The 27,534-nt window shown below is 38.9% G+C and overlaps 1 protein-coding gene across 1 annotated transcript in view; it reads right to left on the reverse strand.

Annotated features, from left to right (window-relative positions):
- The window catches only part of etv4 (ETS variant transcription factor 4), a 57,403-nt gene extending 30,159 nt beyond the window's left edge, over positions 1 to 27,244 (reverse strand). The window contains exons 1-5 of the mRNA XM_063003084.1: positions 27,171 to 27,244; positions 25,463 to 25,570; positions 23,306 to 23,396; positions 23,069 to 23,116; positions 10,921 to 10,974 (exon numbers count right to left, since the gene is read on the reverse strand). Of these exons, the coding sequence (XP_062859154.1) occupies positions 10,921 to 10,974; positions 23,069 to 23,116; positions 23,306 to 23,396; positions 25,463 to 25,519 (250 nt within the window). The 5' untranslated portion in view covers positions 25,520 to 25,570; positions 27,171 to 27,244. The remainder of the gene's footprint in view (positions 1 to 10,920; positions 10,975 to 23,068; positions 23,117 to 23,305; positions 23,397 to 25,462; positions 25,571 to 27,170) is intronic.
- Positions 27,245 to 27,534: the final 290 nt, after the last annotated feature.

The following is a 27,534-nucleotide window of genomic DNA, read 5'->3' on the forward strand; positions in this document are numbered from 1 at the left end:
TACTTTATCTTGGTTTTTTCCTTAATATATCACACAACTAGATGGACTATGTTAAAAAACAATGTGCAGATATATGTCGATGGTTAATTAATCTCCTCGCTGCCATCCCTAAGCAGTCCTCCTTAAATGTTTAATGTAGATATTGATTTCCTCTTGGTCGCAGAATTTATATAATGAACTCCACTATGAAGACATCCATTCAGGACAATGATGTGTGTATAGAGACGGGGTGGGGTGGAGCGGGTGGGGGTTTTGTATCTCCTGAGGGAGATAACACATACCATCGAGTTCTTGTCAAACTCATGAGAAATACGTTTACACCAAGACCCTTTTCATCCTCTCTTTCAGACTACGTTAGGGTCTTAATTATAACGGTTCTCAACACTGAGACAGTCGGTCAGCTTTTTGCTGCAGCTCATCTACACTTACGATCGACTGATCTGTCATGGCTTTTCAATATATGACCAGTCTGTGTCTGCAGAATCGCTGCTTGATCTCACTTCAGCAGAATGCCAAGTAAACGAGTATGCTACACTGTATGGACAAAAGTATTGGGACACACCTTCTAATTTTTAAACTCATGAATACAGCCACAACAATTGCTAACAGGTGTAATAAATTAATAATATAAATACACATGCTTGGTCCTGACATCAGCCCCACTGAACAGCTTTCCTGACCAGCATCAGTGCCCAAACATAAAAATGCTCTTTTTCCCACAGACATACTTCACAATTTTGTAAGAAGCCTTTTCAGAAAGACAGCTGCTGTTATAGCTAAGATCACATAGAGGTTTTTGAAATGGGTTAACCAAAAATCTCATGATCAGGTGTCCAAATACTTTAGACTATATAGTATACACCGATCAGCCATAACATTAAAACCATCTCTTTGTTTCTACACTCACTATCCATTCTATCAGCTCCACTTACCATATATGAGCACTTTGTAGTTCTACAATTACTGACTGTAGTCCATCTGTTTCTCTGCATGCTTTGTTACCCCCCTTTCATGAGTTTTTAAACACCTCACTGTCACTGCTGGACTGAGAATAGTCCACCAACCAAGAACATCCAGCCAACAGCGCCCCGTGGGCAGCGTCCTGGGACCACTGATGAAGGTCTAGAAGATGACCAACTCAAACAGCAGCAGTAGATGAGCGATCGATCTACAAGGTGGACCAACTAGGTAGGAGTGTCTAATAGAGTGGACAGTGAGTGGACACTAATTAAAAACTCCAGCAGCGCTGCTGTGCCTGATCCACTCATACCAGCACAACACACACTAACACACCACCACCATGTCATTGTCACTGCAGTGCTGAGAATGATCCACCACCTAAATAATACCTGCTCTGTGGTGGTCCTGTGGGGGTCCTGGCCATTGAAGAACAGGGTGAAAGCAGACTAAAACAGTATACAGAGAAATAGATGGACTACAGTCAGTAACTGTATAACTACAAAATGCTTTTATATGGTAAGTGGAGCTGATAAAATGGACAGTGAGTGTAGAAACAAGGAGGTGGTTTTAATGTTATGGCTGATCAGTGTATTTTATCACAGTACTTAAAAGAGTAATATATTTTGAGAGAATACATTTAGAGTCCTAGAGCAATGAAATGGCAAAGTCAGACTATTAAGGGTAGCATAGCAGTTAATACAGATACTGGACTAGCAAGCAGAAGGTTGCTTGTTCAAGCACCACCACCGGCAAGTTGACACTGTTGGGTCCCTTAGTAAGGCCCTTAACCCTCAATTGCTCGAGTTGTATCCAGTCATATTTTTTTTGGGATAAAAGCGTCTGCTAAATGCAGCAAATGTAAAACCTAATGTTATCCTAACTCTCAATAACAACTCTGTCGGGGCGCTGTAGAGAAAAGATCCACTCTGTGAGATTGTAATCTGCTCAGTTGTGCATAACTGCTTTGATATACAATCCCAATTCACTCACCCAAGGCTCACTTTCATTTTTAATAAAATCATTTTAAATCTTTGTATTGTATTTCAAACAGTAAAAAAATAAAATTTTGGACTAAATGTTTGTTTTCTGAATATATATTTTGAATACTTGTCTTCTCTTACTGCCCAACCATGACAAATGGGAAGCAGAACACCCAGTCAGACCTAATGATGAACGATGGCATGTGGAATTTTACATACGTGTGAAAAACGTTGGCATTTTCTGCTCAGTACGAGCTGTCATACCCAGAAATACAGCTTCCAAATGGTGTTTGTGATGTGCTTCGATTCCCAGGCTAACTCCTCATGCTCTCCTGACTCCTTTGCTTTTTTTTTTATTTATATTTAATTTATTACATTTTTACAGACACACAGGCCAACGATAGGAATCAGGTGTAAAGCACATCCATTATCAAAATGGAAAAGTTCAGATGGATTCTGCATTGCCACTGAGGAAAGCTAATGGCAATTCTCCCATTACTCCTTCCATTCTTTTGGCTGGACCTTGCCAACTGGAGACAGGTTCCACACAATGCCAGTCGATGTGATCACATATCCCCAGACTGCAGAGCAAAATGCTGCTCCACCAATCAGCAGGGGTGTGCCATACTTCACGTGGAACCCTCTGGATACATCTGAGGAAGCATGTCGCACTGCAACCTGGCGGGTAGCTTGTCCGGTCAGGTTAAGAGCTGCTCTGGTGAGACGGTACATGCTTCGTAATGAATCAGATTCGGGCTGTTTCTGAATACCCTTGAACTGTGTAGAACAAAATGGCTCCTTTGCCATGTGCTGTTAGATATACGAATGCCTTGTTATCATTAGTACTCCCCCACCATTCCCTTTCCTTTCAGCAACAGTAACACAGCAAGGGGTGCAGGAGCCCCCTCTGAGAGGACGGAGAGGGCAGACGATGTTCTGGCCTGGTTTGGGTTTCGCATTCTCCCTGATCAGTGCCTTCACTCCCTTAGATTCTGGCTCAGTGATGCAGTAAAATACACACACACACACACACACACACACACGCACACACACACAAACACACAGGTGTCTATTCAGGATGTTAAGTTGGAGCTTCACTGGACATGCACCTCTGTATCTCTGCCTCATTTACTTGAAGCAAAAAAAAGGAAATATTTTTATAAGTTTTGACTCTTGACTGTTCTGGTAATATTTGTGTGTGGTTCTCCTTAAGGTCGGTGCCCTTTGGGGAAAGTCATATGCTATGTGAATCTATTAAGCCTCTATATTTATAAGTAAAAAATAATAGGAACAGGTTAAAGCAAAGTTTATCATAAAAAATAAGAAAAAAGAACAAATTAGAAAGGTAGAATCTGAAGCAACTGGTAAAATGGTAAAAAAAAATGGAAATGGTAAAATGGTAAAGTAAAAAAACAGAAAAGAAATAAAAGAAAAATAAGTCAAAAAGAAAGAAAGAAAGAAAGAAAGAAATTAAGTACGAAAAGAAGAAGACAGAAAGAAATTAAGTAAGAAAAAAGAAGAAAGATGAAAGAAAAAAGAAGGAAAGAAAGAAAAAAGAAATAAAGAAATTAAGTAAGAAAAAAGAAGAAAGATAAAAGAAAAAAGAAAGAAAGAAAGAAAGAAAGAAAGAAAGAAAGAAAGAAAGAAAGAAAGAAAGAAAGAAAGAAAGAAAGAAAGAAAGAAAAAAGAGAAGGAGAAAGAAAGAAAGAAAGAAAGAAAGAAAGAAAGAAAGAAAGAAAGAAAGAAAGAAAGAAAGAAAGAAAGAAAGAAAGAAAGAAAGAAAGGAATCAAGAAAAAAGAAAGAAAGTTTTAAAAATTTAACTTTTAACTTTTAAGAATAAAAAGAAAGAAAGTTTTAGAAATTAAACTTTTAAGAATAAAAAAGAAAGAATGAATAAGAGAAAGTATGGAGTGTGCGATTAAACAGCAGCACTCAGGGTCCGTTAGATTCATGAATGGTGCTCAGGTTTTCCCTTGGTGTGCTGCCTCAGCCACTACACACAACCACCCCATTCATAAACTGTGGACTGAACGCGAGCGTACACGTGTGTGTGTGTGTGTGTGTGTGTGTGTGTGTGTGTGTGTGTGTGTTTGTCTGTAAAAAAGGGGGAAGGGAAAGAAGGGAAGACCAGACCCTGAATGGGACAGGACAAGCAGTTTGTGTGCATTTATGGCGCTAGTGAGGCTGTTTTTGCAGATTATGTTGCATAGCAGCTGTATTTTGGAAAGATCAGAGTCTCTCTGGCAGTATAATTTGGAATGGGGACGAGAAGGGATGGGGGTATTTTACAGGATAAAGATTTGGGGAAATGCCAGACACAGTGAGAAGCCAAACAGATCAACAACAAATACATTTCATGTAATAATTTTTAAAGCAGAGCTGCTGTCCAGTGAATATTCAGAGTGAGGTTTTGATGAAGTTCAGCTCGCTCTCGAGTTCTCTCATTCTGTCCGTGTTTCTTCTTAACCACACTAACAAAATCTAAACTGGATTTACAGCATCTACTACCTCTGTAATTACTGCAAGCACACAAATCTAAACAATCAGCCCACACAAACTGCACCACCGCTGGATCTCTGAACGTACGGGAGGCAGGGGAGGGGGGTAGTTTAGGGAGAGCAGACCATATTTTCACATTTTGGCTTAGTTGGTAAAGAAACAGGAAAAGGGAGGAGTTACAGATCCATTCAGAAAAAGGAACCAGGAGGGTGGAGCAGGCTGGAGGACATTTTTATGAATGAACACGAGAGAGAGTTTGGTCTACAATAGCTCACATGAAAATCCTCAGTGGAATTAACAATATTCTATCATTTAGTACATGTGAAAGTCAAAAACGTACTCATTCATTTAATAAAAAGGGATAGTTTTGATAGTTCAGATAGAATGATAGGTAAAACACAAGCTATACACTGATCAGCCATAACATTAAAACCACCTCCTTGTTTCTACACACACTGTTCATTTTATAAGCTCCACTGACCATATAAGAGCACTTTGTAGTTCTACAATTACTGACTGTAGTCCATCTGTTTCTCTGCATGCTTTGTTAGCCCCCTTTCATGCTGTTCTTCAATGGTCAGGACAGGTATTATTTGGGTGGTGGATCATTCTCAGCACTGCAGTGACACTGACATGGTGGTGGTGTGTTAGTGTGTGTTGTGGTGGTATGAGTGGATCAGACACAGCAACGCTGATGGAGTTTTTAAACACCTCACTGTCACTGCTGGACTGAGAATAGTCCACCAACCAAAATATCCAGCCAACAACACCCCATGAGCAGCGTCCTATGAGCACTGATGAAGGTCTAGAAGATGACTTTACATCTACAAGGTGGACCAGCTAGGTAGGAGTGGACAGTGAGTGGACACGGTATTTAAAAACTCCAGCAGCGCTGCTGTGTCTGATCCACTCATACCAACACAACACACACTAACACGCCACCACCATGTCATTATCACTGCAGTGCTGAGAATGTTCCACCACCTAAATAATACCTGCTCTGTGGTGGTCCTGTGGGGGTCCTGACCATTGAAGAACAGCATAAAAGGGGGCTAACAAAGCATGCAGAGAAACAGATGGACTACAGTCAGTAATTGTAGAGCTACAAAGTGCTCTTATATGGTCATTGGAGCTATATCAGTGTATATTAAATTCCTTGGCCAGGCAAAAGACAAAAGTAACAAAACAGAAACAGAGGATTCAAAAAAATTACAAATATAGGAGAGAAAGCAATAAAATACAAACAAAAAAACTAAATAGTAAGAAAAAGAAAGAAAAACAGTAAGAAATAAGTCAAAAAATAGAAAAAAATACTTTTTTAAAAATAAACAGTAAATGTGGAGTTTAAATTGTATTAAAAAATAGGGAAATCAGTAAATGTGCAGTATTACAGCAGCAAAAATGCAGGATCTAAGACATACAGTATCAAAGACATCCAGGATGTTCAGCCTGGCAAAGCAGAAAGCTAAAACTCAGGGAATACAACGAATAGGAAAAAATAAAAACACAAAAGCAAATATTATAAAGCACCAGATGGTCAACGGAAAAGTTTTATCAGATGTTGTAGAGTGGAAAGTGATCGTCATCAAGTAATAGTAAGAGTTGATAGCACATAGAGAGTAAAAATAGTGCAATGCCACGAATACTTTAAAAACTGCTTTTATTTACCCCTTAGTAAATGGAGTATATCGTAAAACAGCCTTAAAAAGCAAACACAGTTTAAAATAGACACAATCGCAAACCTCTTAAAGCCTCGTTCATGGCTACTACATGCACTGCTGGTTTCCAGTGTTGCTCTACGAGAAGATCTGCTGTTTAATTTGCTGGAAGATTTGCTGGTAAATTGCCCTCTGCAGATCCCGTCACTGGAATGTGCATGTGAAATAAACACCAGTGCACCAGCACACTAAACCACAGATCAGCTTCAGAAATACTCAAGCCGTTTTAAAAGGAAACTTTTTCTGCGGTAGAGTTTCAATCAAAACACAATTAGGAATGAATTACAGCTGAATCTTATAGAACGCAAATAGAGCAAGTTACATAGTATTGTAAGAAAAAAAAGAGAGAAGAAAGAGACGGTGACAGATTTGTCAGCTGTACGGATGTTGCACAAGAGTGTGTCCCGCTCAATAACACAACAGAAAAAAAAGAAAGGAAAAAAAGAATAAAAAAGGGGAAAGGCTGGACAATCCTGACTGCTCAGGGCTTACTTTGTGCTTTCTGTCACGTTCAGACGGAAAGAAAAATGAGTATACATACAGGACGATTTTATCACCGAGCGTTTTGTACTTGACTTACGTAAGTAGCATGCTGGCACAACTTCCCAAAAAACAAACAAAGCAAGTCACCTGAATGGTGGAAACTGAAATGGTTTTAGTCAAATAAACTGTGGTGGGATAAAGAAGAAGAAGTAAGAAGAAGAATGCCTTTATTTTCATTTATACATATACAGATGTACAGTACAGTACATCGAAATTCTTTCTTCACTTCACTTCGCTTCTTTGGAAGCGAAGTCAGAGTGCAGGGTCAGCCATCGTACGGCGCCCCTGGAGCAGAGAGGGTTAAGGGCCTTGCTCAAGGACCCAACAGTGGCTGCATAGCAGAGCTGGGATTCTAACTCTCAACCTTTCAGTTGATAGCCTAAAGCTCTACCCACTAGGATACCACTGTCCCTACCACTGTTACTATAAAGCAATAAGCAATAATATATACGCTGATCAGCCATAACATTAAAACCACCTCCTTGTTTCTACACTCACTGTCCATTTTATCAGCTCCACTTACCATATAGAAGCACTTTGTAGTTCTACAATTACTGACTGTAGTCTATCTGTTTCTCTGCATGCTTTGTTATACCAGCACAACACACACTAACACACCATTACCATGTCAGTGTCACTGCAGTGCTGAGAATGATCCTCCACCTAAATAATACCTGCTCTGTGGTGGTCCTGGGAGAGTCCTGACCATTAAAGAACAGCAGGAAATGGGGGTAACAAAGCATGCAGGGAAACAGATGAACTACAGTCAGTATTTGTAGAGCTTCTATATGGTAAATGGAGCTAATGAAATGGACAGTGAGTATTTACCACTTTATCCAGGTCAGGGTTGTGGCAGGTCTGGTTGCACTGGAAAATACTTAAGGCAGGATACCCTGGACAGGACACCAATCCATCACATAGGTTTTTTCTTGCCTACCCATGCATCCCCCGATGTCTGGATAATTCTAATTAACAACAGCTAATATATGAATGTATTGTATATCTTAAATGGAATATAACAATGGAATTAAATCACACATTAATGCTGTATCATTGTACAGACTCCAGTATTATTTAAAAACTTAATTTATTTATAAACGTATTTCTTGCATTTTCTAAGTAGCTCTATGAATAATATATATGTTTGAGTGGCTTTGAAAGCCACACTGACTACAGTGTTGACAGTGGATAGTAGCTGGTTTGCAGGCAGATTATGTAATAGGTTGATAAAGTTAGCCTTTGTAAATACACGTTTCATTTCCAAATACATTGTGAGTGCAGACTGCAACCTTTGTTTATTTAGGCCCAAGTGTTTTATACCTCAACATACCCACATTTCATTTCCGACACAAGGAACCTTCAGTCTACCTCAACTATGTGAACAGACGCTGGCAAGGATGGTTATTAAGGTATATACAGAATAGTTTGGCATAAATAGAAGGGTGCAGCTGCAAATCAGACCTTAATGCCACTTAACTAATGTGACAAGGCTGTCAGTCTGAGCACCCGCTGTCTCTGTACACTGTGGCAATTGGTTCTGCCCTGACAGGGTTAAGTAGACATGACCCCTTATAGCCCCAGAGTTCATCTCCACTTCCTCCGACCCTTTGTGGGACAAGAGACAGGAACAATATGTCATGGGAGCATCTGTCACCGCAGGTCAGGTGCATGATGGGGTTAAATGGCAATGTTTGCATACACCAGATTCGGGCAAAACGATTCTGTCCCCCTCTTGCTTACCGAGCCTCTGCCCAGTTCAAGTTACAATTTCTGTTACAGGAAAAAAACTTGTTTGTGTGAGTCATGCCTTGAACTCTATTACCCCTTGAAAAAATGTCAGCAGTGTTTCCACAACAGGGCTTGCGGACTTGCCAACGTGGTAAAGGCCCAACCCATAGATTTGTGAATGGCCTTGACAAAAAAAAGTCCAGGAGAACTATTTACAGAGTGCACACCCCTACAAAAAGCCTGGCACGCCATTGTGTAGAGGCTCAACAAAAAAGGAAACCAGCTGAAAAGGTAGCCTTGGTGTTGTGTGGTAACAGGAATTTGCTTCCCCATTTACACCTCTGACAGACACAAAAGGGCATCTTTGTGTGTGACTTGATCTTTTACCGGTTTCCTGAGCTTCTCAATTGAGCCTTTGAAGCACATGCAAATGGCAGGCGCTCATTAATACGGGCATCCAAATGCGTCTGTAAGAGTAGTAGAACTCGTATCAAGTGTTTCTTGTACTACAGTATCGCTCGTGCCGAGCACGAGGGCCGCACCATTACGCTCCCAGTCATACGTTCAGACACACCCGATTAAAAGAGAAACCTACACTCTCAATCTGAACCAAATACAGTAAATCTGAATTAAGATCACAACCAATACAATCCAGTCCAGTCCAGTCCAGTCACTCACACTCTCAGAACCAACCCACTCCTAATTTAAATGACATGTTTAGTCTAAACCCACCCATGAACTGTCTAAACCAGTCACTGTCTGACTGATTGTAAAGGTCACCCATCACTCTTAAAATAAACCACTGTCTCCCAGTTTAAACCAAATACCCTCAGTTTGAACCAAACAATCTCAGTCGGAATGAGTCACTCTTAATTTGAACCAACCGAGAATCTCAATTGAAACCACTCTTCATCTGAATCAATCTCAATCTGAACCACTGTTCATCCGAATCAATCACTCATCTGAATCAATCACTCTTCATTTAAATCAAATGATCCCAGTCTGAACCAACAACTCTTTTTCTGAATCAGTCAATCTCAATCTGAACCAACCACTCTTTATCTGAATCAAACAACCTCAATCTGAATGAGTCACTCTTAATTTGAACTAGTCATTCTTAGTTGTGAACCAACCGAGAATCTCAATCGACACCACTCTTCATCTGAATCAATCTCAATCTGAACCACTGTTCATCAGAATGAATTACTCTTCATCCAGATTAAACAATCTCAATCTGAACCAACAACTCTTCTTCTGAATCAAAAGTTCTTAATCTGAACCACTCATCAGTATCAAACAATCTCAATCTGAACCAATCACTCTTAATCTGAATCAATCTCAATCTGAACCAACCACTCTTCATCTGAATCAAACAATCTTAATATGAACCAACTACTCTTTACCTGAATTAATTTCAATCTAAACCAACCACTCTTCTTCTTCTGAATCAATCTCAATCTGAACTAACCACTCTTTATCTGAATCAAACAATTTCAATCTGAATGAGTCACTCTTAATTTGAACTAGTCATTCTTAGTTGTGAACCAACCGAGAATCTCAATCGACACCACTCTTCATCTGAATCAATCTCAATCTGAACCACTGTTCATTCGAATGAATTACTCTTCATCCAAATCAAACAATCTCAATCTGAACCATTCTTCATCCAAATCAATCACTCTTCATCTGAATCAAACAATCTTAATCCGAACCAACAACTCTTCTGAATCAATCAATCTCAATCTAAACCAACCACTCTTCTTTTGAATCAATGTTAATATGAACCAACCACTCTTGATCTGAATAAATCTCAAACCGAACCAACCACTCTTCATCTGAATCAAACACTCTTAATCTGAATTTACCACTCTTCATCTAAACCAATCTCAATCTGAACCACTCTTCATCAGAATCAAAGAATCTCAATCTGAACCAATCACTCTTCATCTAAATCATTTTCAATCCGAACCAACCACTCTACATCTGAATCAAAAGATCTAAATCTGAACTAACCACTTTTCATTTAAATCAATCTAAATCTAAATAAATTACTCTTGATCCGAATCATATGACCACAATATCAACTAACCACTCTTAATTTGAAACCATCTCAGTCTGAACCTATTACTCTTGATCTGAATCAAATGACCACAATATGAACCAACCACTCTCAACATCTCAATTTGGATCAACCACTAAATAGACTTAAGCTAAGAATGCTCAGTAAACAGGTACGGTTAGGATTTGATGTTGTATGGATTGTAGCTTATCTGATTTAAACAGCCAAAATGATATATCATAGCTAACTATATAAATCAAGGCTATGTATAAGAAACATAGAGATTGGGTTCATGGTGCTTTAAATTAATCAACATGGGAATCATTTGACTCAGACACATTTCATTCATTGAAACAGTCAGCTTATAATAAACAGTTAAAGTGAAAATTGCTTAAATTAATTAAATAAAACCTCCAATTAAATTTTGCTTACAGTTTTCTGAGATGAAGTCAGGAACAAACTGCTCATCACTGTCAGGAACTTGAGCTGCAATCAGGAAAAAAGGACATGTTTAACATTAAATACTGAAGGATATAATACCAAAGCAATACCCATTACATAAGATTAATGTAAAGGTACGGGACTCAGACTGCTCTTGGCAGAACAATAAAAGTTTTACACATTCTATTTTAATACACATTTCTGATATATGACCATAGTTATAATTTGTCTTTTAAAAAAGCAATTTGTCTTTAGTGTTAGCACTGCTTTTTACTGTGGAGTAGACTTATCATGTCCATTAGGCCAGCCTGTCTCTCTCTCTGCATTTTAATCTTAGAGAAACCTGAGTTACTGCCTTTGGACGACCATGTGACCTTCAATTTCACTTTTGCCTGTGCCAGCATTTCTCCATCAGCAGCAGATCAATACCATGGTTGAACGTTGTGTGAATGTGTGAATGGTTCGATTAATACTGGATTCCATGAGACGGATATTACACAATGCCTGGATGTCATCTGATATACATACAATACACAACGTCTCTCATATGTACATGAAAGTAGACATACAGCTATAAGAATTTTCATGGTTTCATGGAATTTTCAAAACAATGACAAAAAATGGATTGTATTAAACAGCTTGTTGACATTAATGATGGCACCATCATAGACTGGTGTCCCCTATTAGAACATCCATAGTCAATGGTTCTGTTCTTGTGAAGAAACATCAAGGAGCAATAGCAGTTTACCTGAGTAGCACTACACTACACTACACAAGCTTTCATAATGGGGCTATTTAGTGCTAAGAAGGGTGTCCATTTTCAAGCAATGAGTTCCAAACTGCCTCTGGATACAACATCTGCACAAACTGTTGATCAGATGCTTCATCACTTGGATTTCAGTGGATGAGCAGCTGCAAACAAGCCTAAAATCACCACACATAAGTTCAGGCATTGGCTGGATTGGTGTAAAGCACATTATTATTAAACTTTAGTAGTTGGAAGTCTTACAGATAAATTTAGATTTGACATATGCGACTGCTGTTGACCACTGGGAGACAAAGTGCCATCAAATGGTGTCAAGTATCTTCACATTGAGATCTTTGGTTGGTCATTTCTGATCTGATGGCATTCATGAGAATCTGCCTTTATATAGCTGATTGGCCATCATGCTCTTGAGGCTTATTGAACCAAACTGATAGTAGATCAATACTCAAGCACATAAACTGATGGCCTTCTCAAAGCAGTCGTAACACCATCTGTCTCCCTCAGCATCACCGTGTCTGGTCCTGTCCTGCTGATGGACTTTCAGACCTGACCGATGGAGCTAATGTATGAACAAATCTCACTCAGCATGCGCTCGAGCTAAATGAGAAATGGGGTGATCTGCTGAGCCTGTGTTTATTCACCATGTCTTATCCTGATCACGTCCAGGCTCTGGACATTTCTCTGACAATGTTGATGTGTTCTGTTCAATCAAGGGTTCTGGAATTCATCACATGCTTCGAGCTTTTTAAAGACTGACTCTTAAGGTCAAATAAAAAGTGTGTGAAAAGAGAAGTGTCAAAACAAGTGAGACAACAGCAACGGAAGTTCTTATTAGACTTTCCGTGATTGCAAAAACAAGTAATACATTTGTCATGTGGAATCAGTGAGGAAATCCAGTAAGAAACAGTAAGAGTACGCGTACAAGACAGATCATGTTACTGTATCTCTAGATAGTGCTGGAGACATGATGTTGTAAATTGTTGTAAAGACTTTCATTAATAAATGTGTAGTAAATTAGTCACCAAATTCCAAAAAGAGACATTTAATAACCTAAATAAATAAAATTTTAAGATCATTGTGGGTGGGGTCAGCTTAAGTGCAGAGTAAAATAGTAACACATTTACATTTTCTGCATTTAGCAGATGCTTTTGTCCAAAGCGACTAATGCCAAGTTCACACTACACGTCTTTCCAAGTCGTCAGGTCACTGTACAGTTCACACTTAACATTAGGATCTCTTGTAAATGGGAGTCTTTCAAGTCGGTGTGGCTTTCACACTACACGACTGATCAGTGATAGGGGGTTTCACACTACACCATCTATCACCAACTGGAATTGCAGGCGAGCTTCTCTGGTCTCCAAAACTACGTTTTGTCATGAAAACAAAGACAAGAAGTGACGAGGGGTTTAATGATACCATGTCCAAAAATGCACATCAACAAGTAACAAGCGATCAAAGTTTGTGCGCTGATGTGCCGCATAAAATCAGGGAGAAAAAAAAAAGAATCTGAGTAGATTTGGCTACGTGAACAGCATGGATTGTTCTATAGTGAGTTGGAGGTTAATAAATATTTTTTGCAATGCATTGTTGGTGTTATGTTTTGTAGAGAACGATAAGGTCAGAAATACTGTAAAACTTGTGTGTGTGACTGCCGATATATTCTGATATAAACTATATTACGCCCCTGTCCCACCTTTTTACAACTTCTCCCCTGTGTTTCCCCTCACACAGTATCTTGCGTTCTCATTGGCTGTTCGACATAGCACTCACTGCCAGTTGTGCGACTCAGATCCAGATATTTGACTAGCTAGATATCTCACTTCGGATCGGATCGCTCGGATCGAGTTGTTGAGCAGTTCACACATAGCGATTGAGAGCCGCGTTTCGATCGCCGAGCTCCCGAACCGGCAAATCTAGCGCCATCAATTGGCGAGCGAAAATCAAGGCAAAAATCGTGTAGTGTGAACTAGGCATAACAGTACTCTGAAAGTGTACTGTCTAAGCAATCGAGGGTTAAGGACCTTGCTCAAGGGCCCAATAGGGATGACTTTGCATTGGTGGGGCTTGAACCAGCAACCTCTTGACTACTAGTATAGTACCTCTAGGCTACAACTGCTCTAAAACTAAAATAAAATACCCACAAATAAAAATCACTAACAATTAGCCAGACGTGCTATTCCACACAACAGGAAAACATACAACCTACCACTGATGTATTGCAAGGTTGAATCCCAGTGATACCATAATCATCCTTGGCTGGAAGTCCTTGAGAACTAACTGGCCCTGCTTTGTGTGACAGGGGTGGCATCTGAGATCCCTATCTTTAGAAGCAACACATGCTAATCATGGTAAAACAAAAATTACCCCACAAAATTACAAGTTTCATTCTCAGTGATATTATAATCATCCTGCAGTGCATAACTACTGGTTCTCTGGGTAGCAGTGATTGCATTTCTCTTTCCCAAATGATTAAAGCCAATAGTACTGTAGATATGTTTAAAAGTCTGCAGTTAGCCTACTTTTGCAAGTGCACAGTCGTCTAAATGACGTTGAAAGAGCAGCTGATAATGAGCAGTGGCTTGACACGCTGTGACCGAGGAAGGTCATAGCTATTGACCAATAGGCAAAATTTAGTGGATGGAAGGAACAACAGGTATAAGTATAGGAATAAGCTGTCTTTTCCAGATCTCCAGTTTTCATGAGTAAAAGACAAGACAACATAATTTATGATGTCATGATGTGCTTTTCAGTAGCAGCACTTATAAACCAGAATAGATTTAAGTTAGGCGTGTAGTTGTTATGCAAAGCCAGCTTTTGTGGTTGCAGGTGCACCACTGGCATTACCACAGTCTACATGCCTCTGTATGGAGACAACAAGCTCATTTACTCTTCAGTGATTCTGAATAAGCAGTGGGGAGTAGAGAGATCCAGTCCGGCTGGTGCCTGTCTGCTAATGTGCATACATCGGTCAGGCAGAAAAGTAGTTTACTACGTATACTACCAATCAGCCATAACATTAAAACCACCTCCTTGTTTCTACACTCACTGTCCATTTTATCAGCTCCACTTACCATATAGAAGCACTTTGCAGTTCTACAATTACTGACTGTAGTACATCTGTTACTCTGCATGCTTTGTTAGCCCCCTTTCATGCTGTTCTTCAATGGTCAGGACCCCCACAGGACCACTACAGAGCAGGTATTATTTGAGTGGTGGGTCATTCTCAGCACTGCGGTGACACTGACATGGTGGTGGTGTGTTAGTGTGTGTTGTGCTGGTATGAATGGATAAGACACAGCAGTGCTAATGGAGTTTTTAAACACCTCACTTTCACTGCTGGACTGAGAATAGTCCACCAATCAAAAACATCCAGCCAACAGTGCCCCGTGGGCAGCGTCCTGTGACCACTAATGAAGGTCTAGAAGATGACCAACTCAAACATCAGCAGTAGAGGAGCGATCGTCTCTGACTTTACATCTACAAGGGTGACCAACCAGGTAGGAGTGTCTAATAGAGTGGACAGTGAGTGGACACGGTATTTAAAAACTTGATCATCACTGCTGTGTCTGATCCACTCATACCAGCACAAGACACACTAACACACCACCACCATGTCAGTGTCACTGCAGTCCTGAGAATGATCCACCACCTGAATAATACCTACTCTGTGGTGGTCCTGGGAAAGTCCTGACCAATGAAGAACAGGGTAAAAGCAGGCTAAAAAGGTATGTAGAAAAATAGATGAACTACAGTCGGTAATTGTAGAACTACAAAGCGCTCCTATATGGTAAGTGGAGCTGATAAAATGGATAGTGAGTGTAGAAACAAGGATGTGGTTTTAATGTTATGGCTGATCAGAGTAATTATGTATGGGAATATACACAGTAAAGACACAAATATGTACTTTTCACTACAAGCACTGCAAGTGACAAAAAGTAAATATTTCCAAAGCATTACATACTGTACATATACCATGGAGCACAGTGAAAGTGGTCATCATCATGTGTCTAAAATATAGCACAACAGTGACATTACCAAGAACAGGATGTCCCTCCAAAACTGTGAGGCTTCCAAGAGGCCTAGAGCAACATTAAAGAAGCTGCAGGTATTTCTTGGAAGTACTTGTTATGTACTACAAGTGACAACAATCTCCCACATCCTTTATGTCTGGGCTGTGGGGCAAGCCCAGCTACATTTTGCAAAAACATGGGAAAACGTGTTATGATTTGATGAAACCAAGGGTTGGTGATGGACAGTATTTAAAGGTTAAAAACACAACACCCACAGTGAAGCATGGTGGTGGCAGCATTATGCTTTGGAGTTGTTTTTCTGTAGCTGGATTAGAGGCTTTAGTCAAGGTGGATGAAGCTATGAACTATACAAAATTTCAACCACCTTTATTCTCTGCTAAAAACCTAAAGATGAAGAGGAATTTCACCTTTCAAACCTACAGAACAATGGCTTAATCAAAAGAAGATCAAAGTTTTGGAATGGCCCAGCCAGAGCCCAGACCTGAATTCAATTAAAAAACTGTGGGGTGACCTGAAGAGGGCCTCTCACCATCTAACAGATTTGGAGTGCTTTTGCAAGGGAGAGGGGGTAAAGATTGCCAAGTCAAGATGTGCCATTATGATAGATTCTGACCCAAAAAGACTGAATGGTGTCATAAAATCAAAAGGTGGCCCAGCGGGATATTCTGCTAGCACACCAGCACCTAGTTTCTGATCTCCTCGGGTTCGAAACTCGATGTTGCCACCGGTCACCATCTGGCGGGCATAATTGGCAGTGCCTGCAGCAGATACTAATTGGGGGGCCGGACTATGAGTGGGTGGGTGGGTCTTCATACGCTGTGTTGGGACCCTGATTGCCGGAAGAGACGCCTGTGCAGAAAACAGGAGGGCTGTGCACGTGTCAAAAGAGGCGTGTACAGCGACGTGCTCTCTTCGGATGCAATCTGGTATCCCTCAGCAGCGGGAGACAAAACTAAGTGTGCTAAATCGGGAGGAAAATGGGGAGAAAATGTATAAAAAATAATAAAATCAAATTAAAAGGTGCTTTAACAAAGTATTAGTTAGTGGGTTTGAATCTAAAGAACTAAAAAAGTTTCATTAAGTATAGTATTCAGTCTAAAATATAAGTTTTTAATTTACATTGGAGTTAAAATGAGTAAAACTCCCAATTAAACTACTGCTGTTAATTAATCTTACATAATAAATTAATAGTTAATTAACCGTTCAGCAAGAAACCCCTGACATGCTGTCCTAAAACCCACAGCTACTAAAAAGTCTAATTCTACGGCTTTTCTTTTTCCTGTCAGAAGTAAACTGTGCTTTTGCCCCACTGAGCATGCGTAAATTACATGAATTTCCTACATATTACCCCATGCTGCTGTTCTAATATAATTCTATTACAGCCACTCAAGTTTTCTTCTTTTCTGCCCTGAGGAGGAGCACAAGGCTGTTTTTCATGACTCATAACCAATATTTGGTCTTCCAGATCAAACAATAAATCATTCAAGCTGGATCCGACATGCCCGCAAAGGAACACATGCTATATGTGGAACAAAGAAAAAAATATGAAGGCTCGTCCTAACATCGGTGCCTCTGGCCCACTGGTCCGAGGAAGTAAACCGGATCCGAGCCCGGTCCCCCTGTACGCGTACACGTGTGTCTCAACTTGGTTAGCTTCCAGGAACATCTTGTCGAAGGGCTTTGAAATGCAAGTCAGCACAAGACTGGAAGTGTGTCTGTGCAAGCACCGAGACATGTTTCCTTTTTCTCTGAGGTATGCCGGCTGAATGACTTTTTTTTTTTGGCAGGCAGATCCTGGGAGGAGTCAGGAGGTTTGTCTTAAAAAGTAAAGGGTAAAGACAAGACTCAACAAGCTCGTTCATTCACAACTTTCTTGTCCTGTTTCTCATTCTTTCATTCACCCTTTAAGCTAAAGACATCAAGCTGCTGTTTTTTCTCCAGTATGATGAATCATTCATAACCACAACAGTACTGACAAGAAGCTGCTCAGATTAAGTTTGATCTAGTTTAAAAAGAAACATATATGTTTGTGAAAGATAAGAAAACCCTTTTTAAACTTTACATTAGGTCTGGCTTGATACCACTTTTTTAATGTCCGATACCAATACCAATATTGCAGATTGAGTATCTGCTGATACCGATACCAATCCGATACCGTCATTTCTCCTCTCAAACAACTAAGCAGTAATAATACATGTCTCAATGCACCATAAACTAGCTATCTAAATAACAATGCTCAGACTGTGAAACAAATATTCTAAAGGAATAAATACAGAACCAACAACATCACACTTATGCAAAACTGCTGTTTTTATTTTTACTTTTACACACAGAGCATTTAGCAGCATTTTTGGCTTGTTTAACAAAAGTGTCTACAATTGGTAGATGTGGATGTCAATCAAACGCGATGGACCATTTAGAATTGACGCAGAGTTGAGATTTTCCGTTAAAGTTCTGTCACGTTTTTAGATTATTAAACCCTGCTGGATTTTGAAGAGGGAAACGGGAAATGGGAAATGGTGTAGTTTGTTGTATTTCATAACACTAATGGATTAATCATTGAGGATGTGAGAGATCTTTAAGCCGGGACAAGATAGGTTTTTTTTTATCTCAGGTGTGTGATTTATCATTTATAAAGAGATTTTTACTTTGTTTAAACAGTGTGTTTAGATGTGGCAGTAGTAGATGATTTTTATTGTGTTTAAACAGTGTTTTTAGATGTGGCAGTAGTAGATGATTTTTATTGTGTTTAAACAGTGTTTTTAGATGTGGCAGTAGTAGATGATTTTTTTAAATGCTAAAAGTTTAAATAGATCAGTGTGTTTTAATTTCTGAATGGCTGTTGCGGATGAGTTGTAGATCAGTGGCACATGTTAATGATGTCATCAAGCGTGAGCGGCAATAAACGGCGCTCTGTTTGAACGAATCTTCGTGTGTTATTTGCTTTACACACAAACAATGGATCGGATTACATGTTTTTTCCTTCCGATATCCGATCCAGTGATTTGGGCCAATATCAGACCAGCACTTCTTTACATATTCTTAATTCCTGTTCTAAACTACGTTGGATATTTTGTACTTGTTTTGTTTACCTGTATGAACACAGTTTGACATTGTAAAATAGTTTGTACTCAATAAGACAAACCCCCCCCCCCCCCCCCCCCACAAATCATAAAACACACTCGATATGTTTCAGTCCTCAGTCCACATGCAGCTTAAAGTTTTTTAACCCAATTTACACATAGTATTTTAGTAAAATTTATCATAGCTTTATTTAAAAACAAAAAGGATTCATTAACAGTGTTCCAGAAAACATTATGCATTTTCAGATGAGCAAAATAATACAGCTTAAACATTGCTGACATACACATTCCATTATAACTGTACCTTATTTTAAAAACACCTCACCCCATATACAACGTCCCGAAACAGGATTTAATCCACTTTATAGCGTCTGGTTTGTCTTTAGATACTTTGATGTTCTGAAATGGCCTTATGATTCATTTTATGCCTCACTGACTGCAAATTTTTGCATCAGAGCAAATATGAGGCGAGTGTAACAGAGCGGGTTTTCACTTACACATGCAGCATATACACACTTTTATACACGCTTGTTTATTTAAAACACACAAGCAGAGTTTATTAGTACTATTATTTAAGTTTAGTTTATCACAATATGCTGACTACACACAGTCTTTAGGTTACATATGCAAAGGGGATCCCCTTAAATAACTAAAACTAAAATGTAATAAAATGTGAACTAAAAGTGGCTGAGCTGATAGTCCTGGGGACCTGGTTTTGTTTTTAATTTTTTTAATGCATTTTGTCCCATTTTCTTCCCATATTAGCGTAGTCAATTTGTCTTCCGCTGCTGGGGGATCCCTAATTGCAGTCGAGGTGAGTGTATTGCTGCTCACGCCTCCTCCGACCCGCATGCAGCCCTTAGCGGAACCCTTTTTCACCCATGCATTCTGCACCCCACCCACATAGTCCGGTCATCCTGCCCTAGCAGAGACGTGCCCGTTTGATGGCGCCCAGCTGACCGGTGGCAACGCCGAGTTTCGAACCGAGGAGTTCAGAATCTCGGCGCTGGTGTGCTAAAGGAATATCCTGCTGCGCCATCTGGGTGCCTTGTTAACTGTATGTGAGGAGTTTTACATGTTCACTTTGCCTATATGGGTATAAAAACATGCAGTAGGTGGACTGGCTACTCACAATTTTCACCGGGTCCAAGAGAGTGAGGCAACATGGAAGTGTGTGTTGCCTTGTAATAACCTTTTGAGTGGTTTCTGAAGCACAAACCTGACCCATGATCTATTGGTACAAGATGATAAATGAATAAATGAACCAATTAAACTAATTAAAGTCAAAGTAAGTCAAATATGGTCTATCCAAGAATATTTCATAAAACACAAACACACACATACACACGTCAGAACAGCACAGTCTGTTAATCTCTTTAAATACACCCACTTACTACACGCAGTCTATTATTGTTGCGCATGCAAATTTCTTCACTTTACAGGCACCAGGTCACCCCTATTACTAAAATAACTAAAACTAAGTTAAACAAAAACTACTTTAGGTGTAAAACTCGTGTACATAGTGTTACAGCTAGAGTATAATGTATTTTTAAACACTCGGAAACGACTAAGCTGCAGACACAAATACTTAACCCTCAGAACAAAAGGGCACATATTCCATCCTTTTGTTACAATCAAAGAAAGAAAAATAAAACGTGGTCGGAAGGAACTCTGAGTCATAACAGCCATAAACTGTAATAAAAAGATAGCAGACAGGCAAAACCAGTTGTGAAAGAGTCCGGAGAATCCCATTTTCAAAGCCCTGAGCATTAATCACGCCGAGCATTAATTACAGCTCTACTTTGACGTGTGAGCATTGACCTTGAACTACAACAGCACACTGTCTGTCTCCTCTCAGGCTTTCCTGTATTTTACACTTGGGTGCAAAAGTTTGCATACCCTGAGAACAAAACTAAAACGGGCTACAAAACAGTAAGTACTAAATCTTTTTTGGGTCCTTTTTGATAGTACTTCCAAAAAGAGTGATTGAAATTACATTTTCTTTTAAAAACTGCCCAATACTAATACTAATGTATGATAAGACCTGTTAGAGACCTGCTTGATGTCTGACATCAAATAATGTTACTCACTCACTTTCTAAACCACTTATCCAGTTAGGGTGGGGGGGCTCCGATGTCCTTGGACTGTGGGAGGACATCGGAGCTCCCGGAGGAAACCCACACAGATACGGAAAGAACATGCAAACTCCACACAGAAAGGACCTGGACGTGTGAGCATTGACCTTGAACTACAAAAGCACACTGCCTCCTCTCAGGCTTTACTTTTGTCCACAGTATCTTACACTTGGGTGCAAAACTTTGCGTACCCCTAGAACAAAACTAAAATGAGCTACAAAACAGTAAGTACTAAATATCCTGTGGGTCCTTTTTGATAGTTGTCTAGTTGCATGATGCACGCACTTCCAAAAAAGCGATTTAAAGATTACACTTTCTCTTAAAAAAATTGTCCAATACTAATACTAATGCATGGTAAGACCTGTTAGAGACCTGCTTGATGTCTGCTGGAGCCTATCCCAGCTTTTCAATGGGCGCAAGGCACACAGTAACACCCTGGACGGGGCGCCAGTCAATCACAGAGCAGACACACACACACACACACACACACATTCGCCTATATGGCAGTTCAGTGTCTCCAATTAACCTGACTGCATGTTTTTGGACTGTGGGAGGAAACCGGAGCTCCTGGAGGAAACCCACAGACACAGGGAGAATATGCTTCACACAGAAAGGACCTGAACTGCCCCACCTTGGGATCGAACCCAGGACCTTCACGCCGTAAGGTGACAGTGATAGTGCTACTCACCGAGCCACCGTGCCGCCCAAATAATGTTACATTATTTCTTATTGCTGACTGATCAAACCACAATTATTTTAATAATGCTCTATTATACTAAAGGCATAAATACATGACAGGAAGCAGGGCACTAGTTCACATCAGGGCATCACACACCCACATCCTCTCCTAAACCTAGTGCCAACTTTAAAGTACCTAAATTCACACATTGGCATATTTTATTAGGATTCCACACACACACAAAGAGCATGCCAAAGACAACACATACAGGAAACAGAAACAAAGAAACGATCAAACCCAGGTACATCCTGTTGTGTCATTTTACGACTTCTAAATGAAATTATAATAATAGTATGGCATAACAGATAGTGCCGGGTCCTGGGTTCAACCCTTGCCTTAAGTCATTGTCTATAAACATTTGGTAAGCGTGTGGGTTTCTTCCAGTTATTCTAACTTTCATCCTACTTCAAAAATTATTAAATAAATTAAATATGCAGAAGGTAGATTGATCGCTATAAATTGCCTCTAGATGTGTGAGTGAGAGTATGGGTCAGGGTGAAGTGCCCGTTAATGGACTGCTGCCCTGAGTGTTTCATCAGCCATGATTAAGATAAAACATATATATATATATATATATATATATATATACAGTATATATATATATATATGGTAATAAATTAACCATTGTAATACTTGGTTACTTCATTAGAATTCGAATCCCCAGTGGTGCTATTAGTCGGTCGGGCATATACACACAGACACGATTGCCCCAGTATGGAGTTGCATCCTGTGTCTGGGGGGGAGGGGTGTTGGTGTTACTGCTTTTTGGGCAGTGGGCCTGGGCAAAGTCCTGACTAGGATAAAATGGTGGTAAAACAAGAAAATGCAGTTCGAATTTACACCTAATTATTTAGACCCAGTGCTTTTTAACAAGGCCTTTGTGTTGAGCATCACTGTTCACTGTCAGGCTTCATTTCAACTATTTGCCTCCTGACCATCCAGCTGTGATTCTGTATATTTGCATTAACTGTGTACATGCTCTCCTGAACTAAATGAGCCACATTGTTAAAAAGAAACAAGGATTTTTCAGGTCTTTGTAACATTGTTCTTTAAAGTTAGCAGGTGGGCCATAAATGCTGCAACAATTCCTCAGCTGTGTATGATTTAATACGGTATCAGATGATCAAATCCTCAGATAACACAGACACTCTGGCTATGAGTCAACAAGATCGTGTTTCAATCCATGGTGAACTTTCCAGCCATGCATCTAATCAAAGGAGCCATACAGCTCAGTATTAATCTAATTAACTCATTCCTTTCTCCAAGCGAGCAGACACGGCTTTACCCGAGCTACGTCTGAAAACACACACTTCCAGTCCTCCAGCACAAAAGTGTAAACACTCAGATTTTGATATATGATACATGCAAGGAAAATGCTGCCTCACCTTCTGTGAGCCATGTCTCCTGAAGCTGACTTAAATCCTGAAAAAGGTCTAGAAAACAGAACCAAACACATACAAATGATTCAGATTAGATTTCTCTCTCTACACAAGTGCCAACTTATTCATTCATTCATTCTGAACTAGCCTATAAATATTTCAGTTCTTGGCAAACTCAGATTTCCTGGTTACAAGTGTAATGTCAGAATAAAGACGGCAGTTAGTTTCCGACTCCTGCTTTACCTTCAGATTCCTGAGGGGGTAATTCGGTGTCCATGTATTTCCTTTTCGCTGCCACCAACAGTCTATTTAGGGGCCCATTTCCTTGCAATCTCTGGAAAACAATAAAAATATTATGTAAGTGGAAATACAGACTATGGAAAAAATAAATGGTATTTATGCAACATAATAAATGTATTTTTTAATAAAACATTATAATACTTGATTGTACGTGTTATGATTTATTAGTAATTAATCAGGTGGTACTTTAATATAATAGTCAATGACTAAGCATTAATAGGGATTGTTTTATGCTTATATTTAAAAGATTATTATAATTCACAATTCATGATGCCAGAGTGACATAACTGTGATGTAATGTCAGGCAATGACAAGTCCTATTGTATGTTATAACTCACAAAGGATGTTTTTCTTTTACCTGTAACCCTATTTTCACTAGTAAAAACATTGAAATATCTATAATGACATTTGTCCCAATATAAATTCCCCTATTTAAAAAGTAGTGCAAAAGACTGGTCTACAAAACCATGTTTTAATTTAGACTAGTTCAAACTAACAAGTCTTTTAGAGCTGGGAACATTTCAAAATTAATTGCTTGTAAAAATACAATTCGAGTCAGATAATGAAATATACTCGTAATGTACATGGAGGTCAAAAATTCTTAAAATGTTCCAATTTTAAATGGAATTTATTTGAATTAATGGTTGGATCATACTTGTTTGTTTAAAAATTAATCAAATTAAATTCATTGTTTATTGTGATATACATGCCTAGTCAGTAATAGCTCAGTGGTTAAGGTACTGGACTAGTAAACAGAAGGTTGCCGGTTCAAGCCCCGCCACCACCAAGTTGCCACTGTTGGGTCCTTGAGCAAGGCCCGTAACCCTCAATTGCTCATTGTGTTCCGCTCAATACTGTCCACATAGCAAATTTGATAACTCTCTTGGCAGTTTTCTTTAATGTATTTTATCTTTATGAAACCACCTTCCAGCACTTTGTTAGTGATTATGATAAACCAAAACTAAAGCTGACACATTTCTGCCGTGTGAATAAGGCTAGTCTGACTGTCCCCATTAAACGGTACGTGGAACAGTGGTATCTTGCCAGTGTCAGAAAAATAAAACTCATTGTCACTTTATGCTAAGCCATGGATTAGAAGCTGCTGGAACATGGACAGCACTGTCTACAGTCAAGTAAGCTTTACATTGCAATGAGCTTAAAGCCTGCAATGCAAGAAAGAAGCTCCTGCTATTAAGTGGGCAACTGAGGTTTGTTCCTGACCAATTCCAGAAGAAAGAGCACAAAAAAGAAGAACCTTTACAGGAGTATGTAAACTTTTGACTACAACATTATAATTTTGTGTTTTCTATAAATACACAGCATGAGCTTTGATACAATGGTACAATAAAAAAAAAAAAACTAAGTTTAAGTGACCTAAATATAAGTTCTTAAAGACAAAGTCCAATTGAATTGATTTAACACCATTTTAATTTGGATTATCTTAGTTACGCATCCTAAAAAGATTTAATGCTGGTGACGAAACAGCTTTTTAGATACACAGTTGTAATCACAGCTGCCTTGTGACAAGTAAACCTTCAATATATTTCCTATATCTTACTAGTAGTAGTTGTCTAAATCAAAATGTACAGTTACTTCTGTTTTACCATAGCTACATTTACACATTTGTTTCAAGATTGGACAATAAACTCTACTGCATCTAAAAAGTGGTGATTAAATATATTCTGTTCTTGTGGAAATTACACATTTTCAGTCAAGTAAACTAAAAGCAATCTTTTTAATATAATAATACAATATAATATAAAATAAAATCAATCACTTTGGCTTGTTTTCTGCCTTCCAATATGAAACTTTCTACATCATGGTCCTGTTTACTAGCTGAAGGACTGAATTCTGAGCAGTTCTACCACACGCACCATATTTAAACTAACCTCGACTTAATGCTATTGCAACTGCTGGCTTTTAACTCTGCACAACACAGCACATAAAGCAAATGTAAGATTGAAATGTGATCGAAACAGATCATGCATCAGGGTCTGTGTTACTTAGACATTTTAGTTCAGCACAAAGGCGAAGACGATCAGAAAGCAGAGCAGCACGACCACATTCATCCAGCTTTAATAAATCATCATGTATACTTACATTAGCTAAAGTGTAAGGCACTTGCTGATCTAGATATCCATCCATGTTACAGTCCATGCGTTAACCGTTTGCGTTCATTGAGGCTGTGTGGAGCCGAATCCGAGCAGCCTGCACCAAGAGAAGCACAAACACGCGCGCGCACACACAGCGCGGAGTAGTGAATGGGGCGTCCGGAGGGCTGCATGCGTAATGAGCTCCATTCACAAAAACACAATCACACACACGCGCGCGCACGCGCAGCTTTTTTTAAACGGGTTCGAATCAAATCCAATCCAATCAAGGTTTATTTATCACATATACTGTATAGTCATACACATATGCAGTACAACTGGAAGTGAAATGCTTTGGTGACTGCTCGGCCACATCTGTAATCTAGTAATTACAAAATAGACAAAATATATATTTATACTAAAAATAGAAATGTTTTAAAATGTAAAAAGTGTAAAAAAAAATTAGAAAATTTAAAATCGAAATGGAAAAAAAGAAACTTAAAGTATAATTAGAAAAAGGAGGAATTTAAAATGAACTGTGTGCAAAAGTGACAAGTAAAGTTGTGCAAGAACTGAACTGAACATAATACTGAACATATATTGTGCAACATACTGCTATGAGAGTTGTGATCACACACACACTCACACACACACTCAAACTTAAACGTACATACACACATACTGTATATACACATACATACATATATGTCTGTATGTACGTTTAAGTTTGATATATATATATATATATATATATATATATATGTGTGTGTGTGTGTGTGTGCATGTGTGTGTGTATGTGAGTTTAAGTGTGTGTGTGTGTATATATATAAATATATATATATATATACAGTATATATATATATACATATATATACAGTATATATGTATATATACGTATATTTATATATTTATATTTTCATTTAATATAATTTGCTCTCTTTTCTTTTGTTACTTGTTTGTGTTTATCACAAGACTCTAAAACCTCAGCAACAATAAATTAGGCTGATAAGATACAATTCCTTGTGTAGCAACTGCTAATTGATCATTATATGTAGCAAGATATGCATAAAAGTGGAATTTTTCTTGCATAAACTGCTTTAAAAAATGAAAGTCATTCTTTCATAAGTCATTAGTACATTAGTGATACCCTGGCCCACTTTATTACTGGTAAAGCTGGACCCAGACCCCCCAAAAAGGGGGCTGATCTAGGAATCATGTTTAGAAAATTGATTAAACACAATCATGTTAACTACACTATCTAAATGAAGTAATGATTGTATTCAAACACAAACGATAATGTACTCACATTCCAGAGACATCAGGCGTTTAGACGAGTGAGTGATAGGTGTTAAAGGACACGGTCTATTTGTATTTTATATTTATATATATATATACATACACACACACACACACACATACTGTATATATCTATCTATCTATATATATATATATATATATATATATATATATATATATATATGTATATATATATATGTTTATGTATGTGTGTGTGTGTGTGTGTGTTTTGAAATGAAGTAGATTAGATTGTGATCTTGTTCATGATTGTGCAAATGTGAATGTACAAAAAATGCTTCCTGCCTGCTCTTGTTTACCACATTTATAAAAGAACAAACACATCAGGACTGTTTCTGTAAAGTTCTGTATGTGATCATTTAAACCATGACTAAATGTGCACACACAACATAACCCCTGCTTACCGTTTACTCTCCTTATAATGCACACGTAGCAGTACATTTACTGGGGAAAACACTTCACTGTGTTTTTTTCTTCCTCCCAGTTGTACTGGATCAGAACTACTTCTCTGGCTGTCGGATGTCCGCTCATCAGTCGTACAGCTTCCTGGTGAATTTCCTCTTTCACAGCTCAGATTTCTCTTTGTCCACATGAATGGTCTTACTTATGAATGAAACCTGGGCGCCCGGCTTCCGACCAATCAGATTCGAAACTGTACCAAAGCCTAGCAACGAGGAGGCGGAGCCTGAAGTAACTCTTGTAGAGTTTTGCAGTTGTTTTTCATTCACAAAAAGGAAGAGAAAGTGGAGGGAGGAAAAAAAACGTCCA

This window comes from Trichomycterus rosablanca, chromosome 10 (genome assembly GCF_030014385.1).
Source record: "Trichomycterus rosablanca isolate fTriRos1 chromosome 10, fTriRos1.hap1, whole genome shotgun sequence".
In the NCBI taxonomy this organism is placed as follows: domain Eukaryota; kingdom Metazoa; phylum Chordata; class Actinopteri; order Siluriformes; family Trichomycteridae; genus Trichomycterus; species Trichomycterus rosablanca.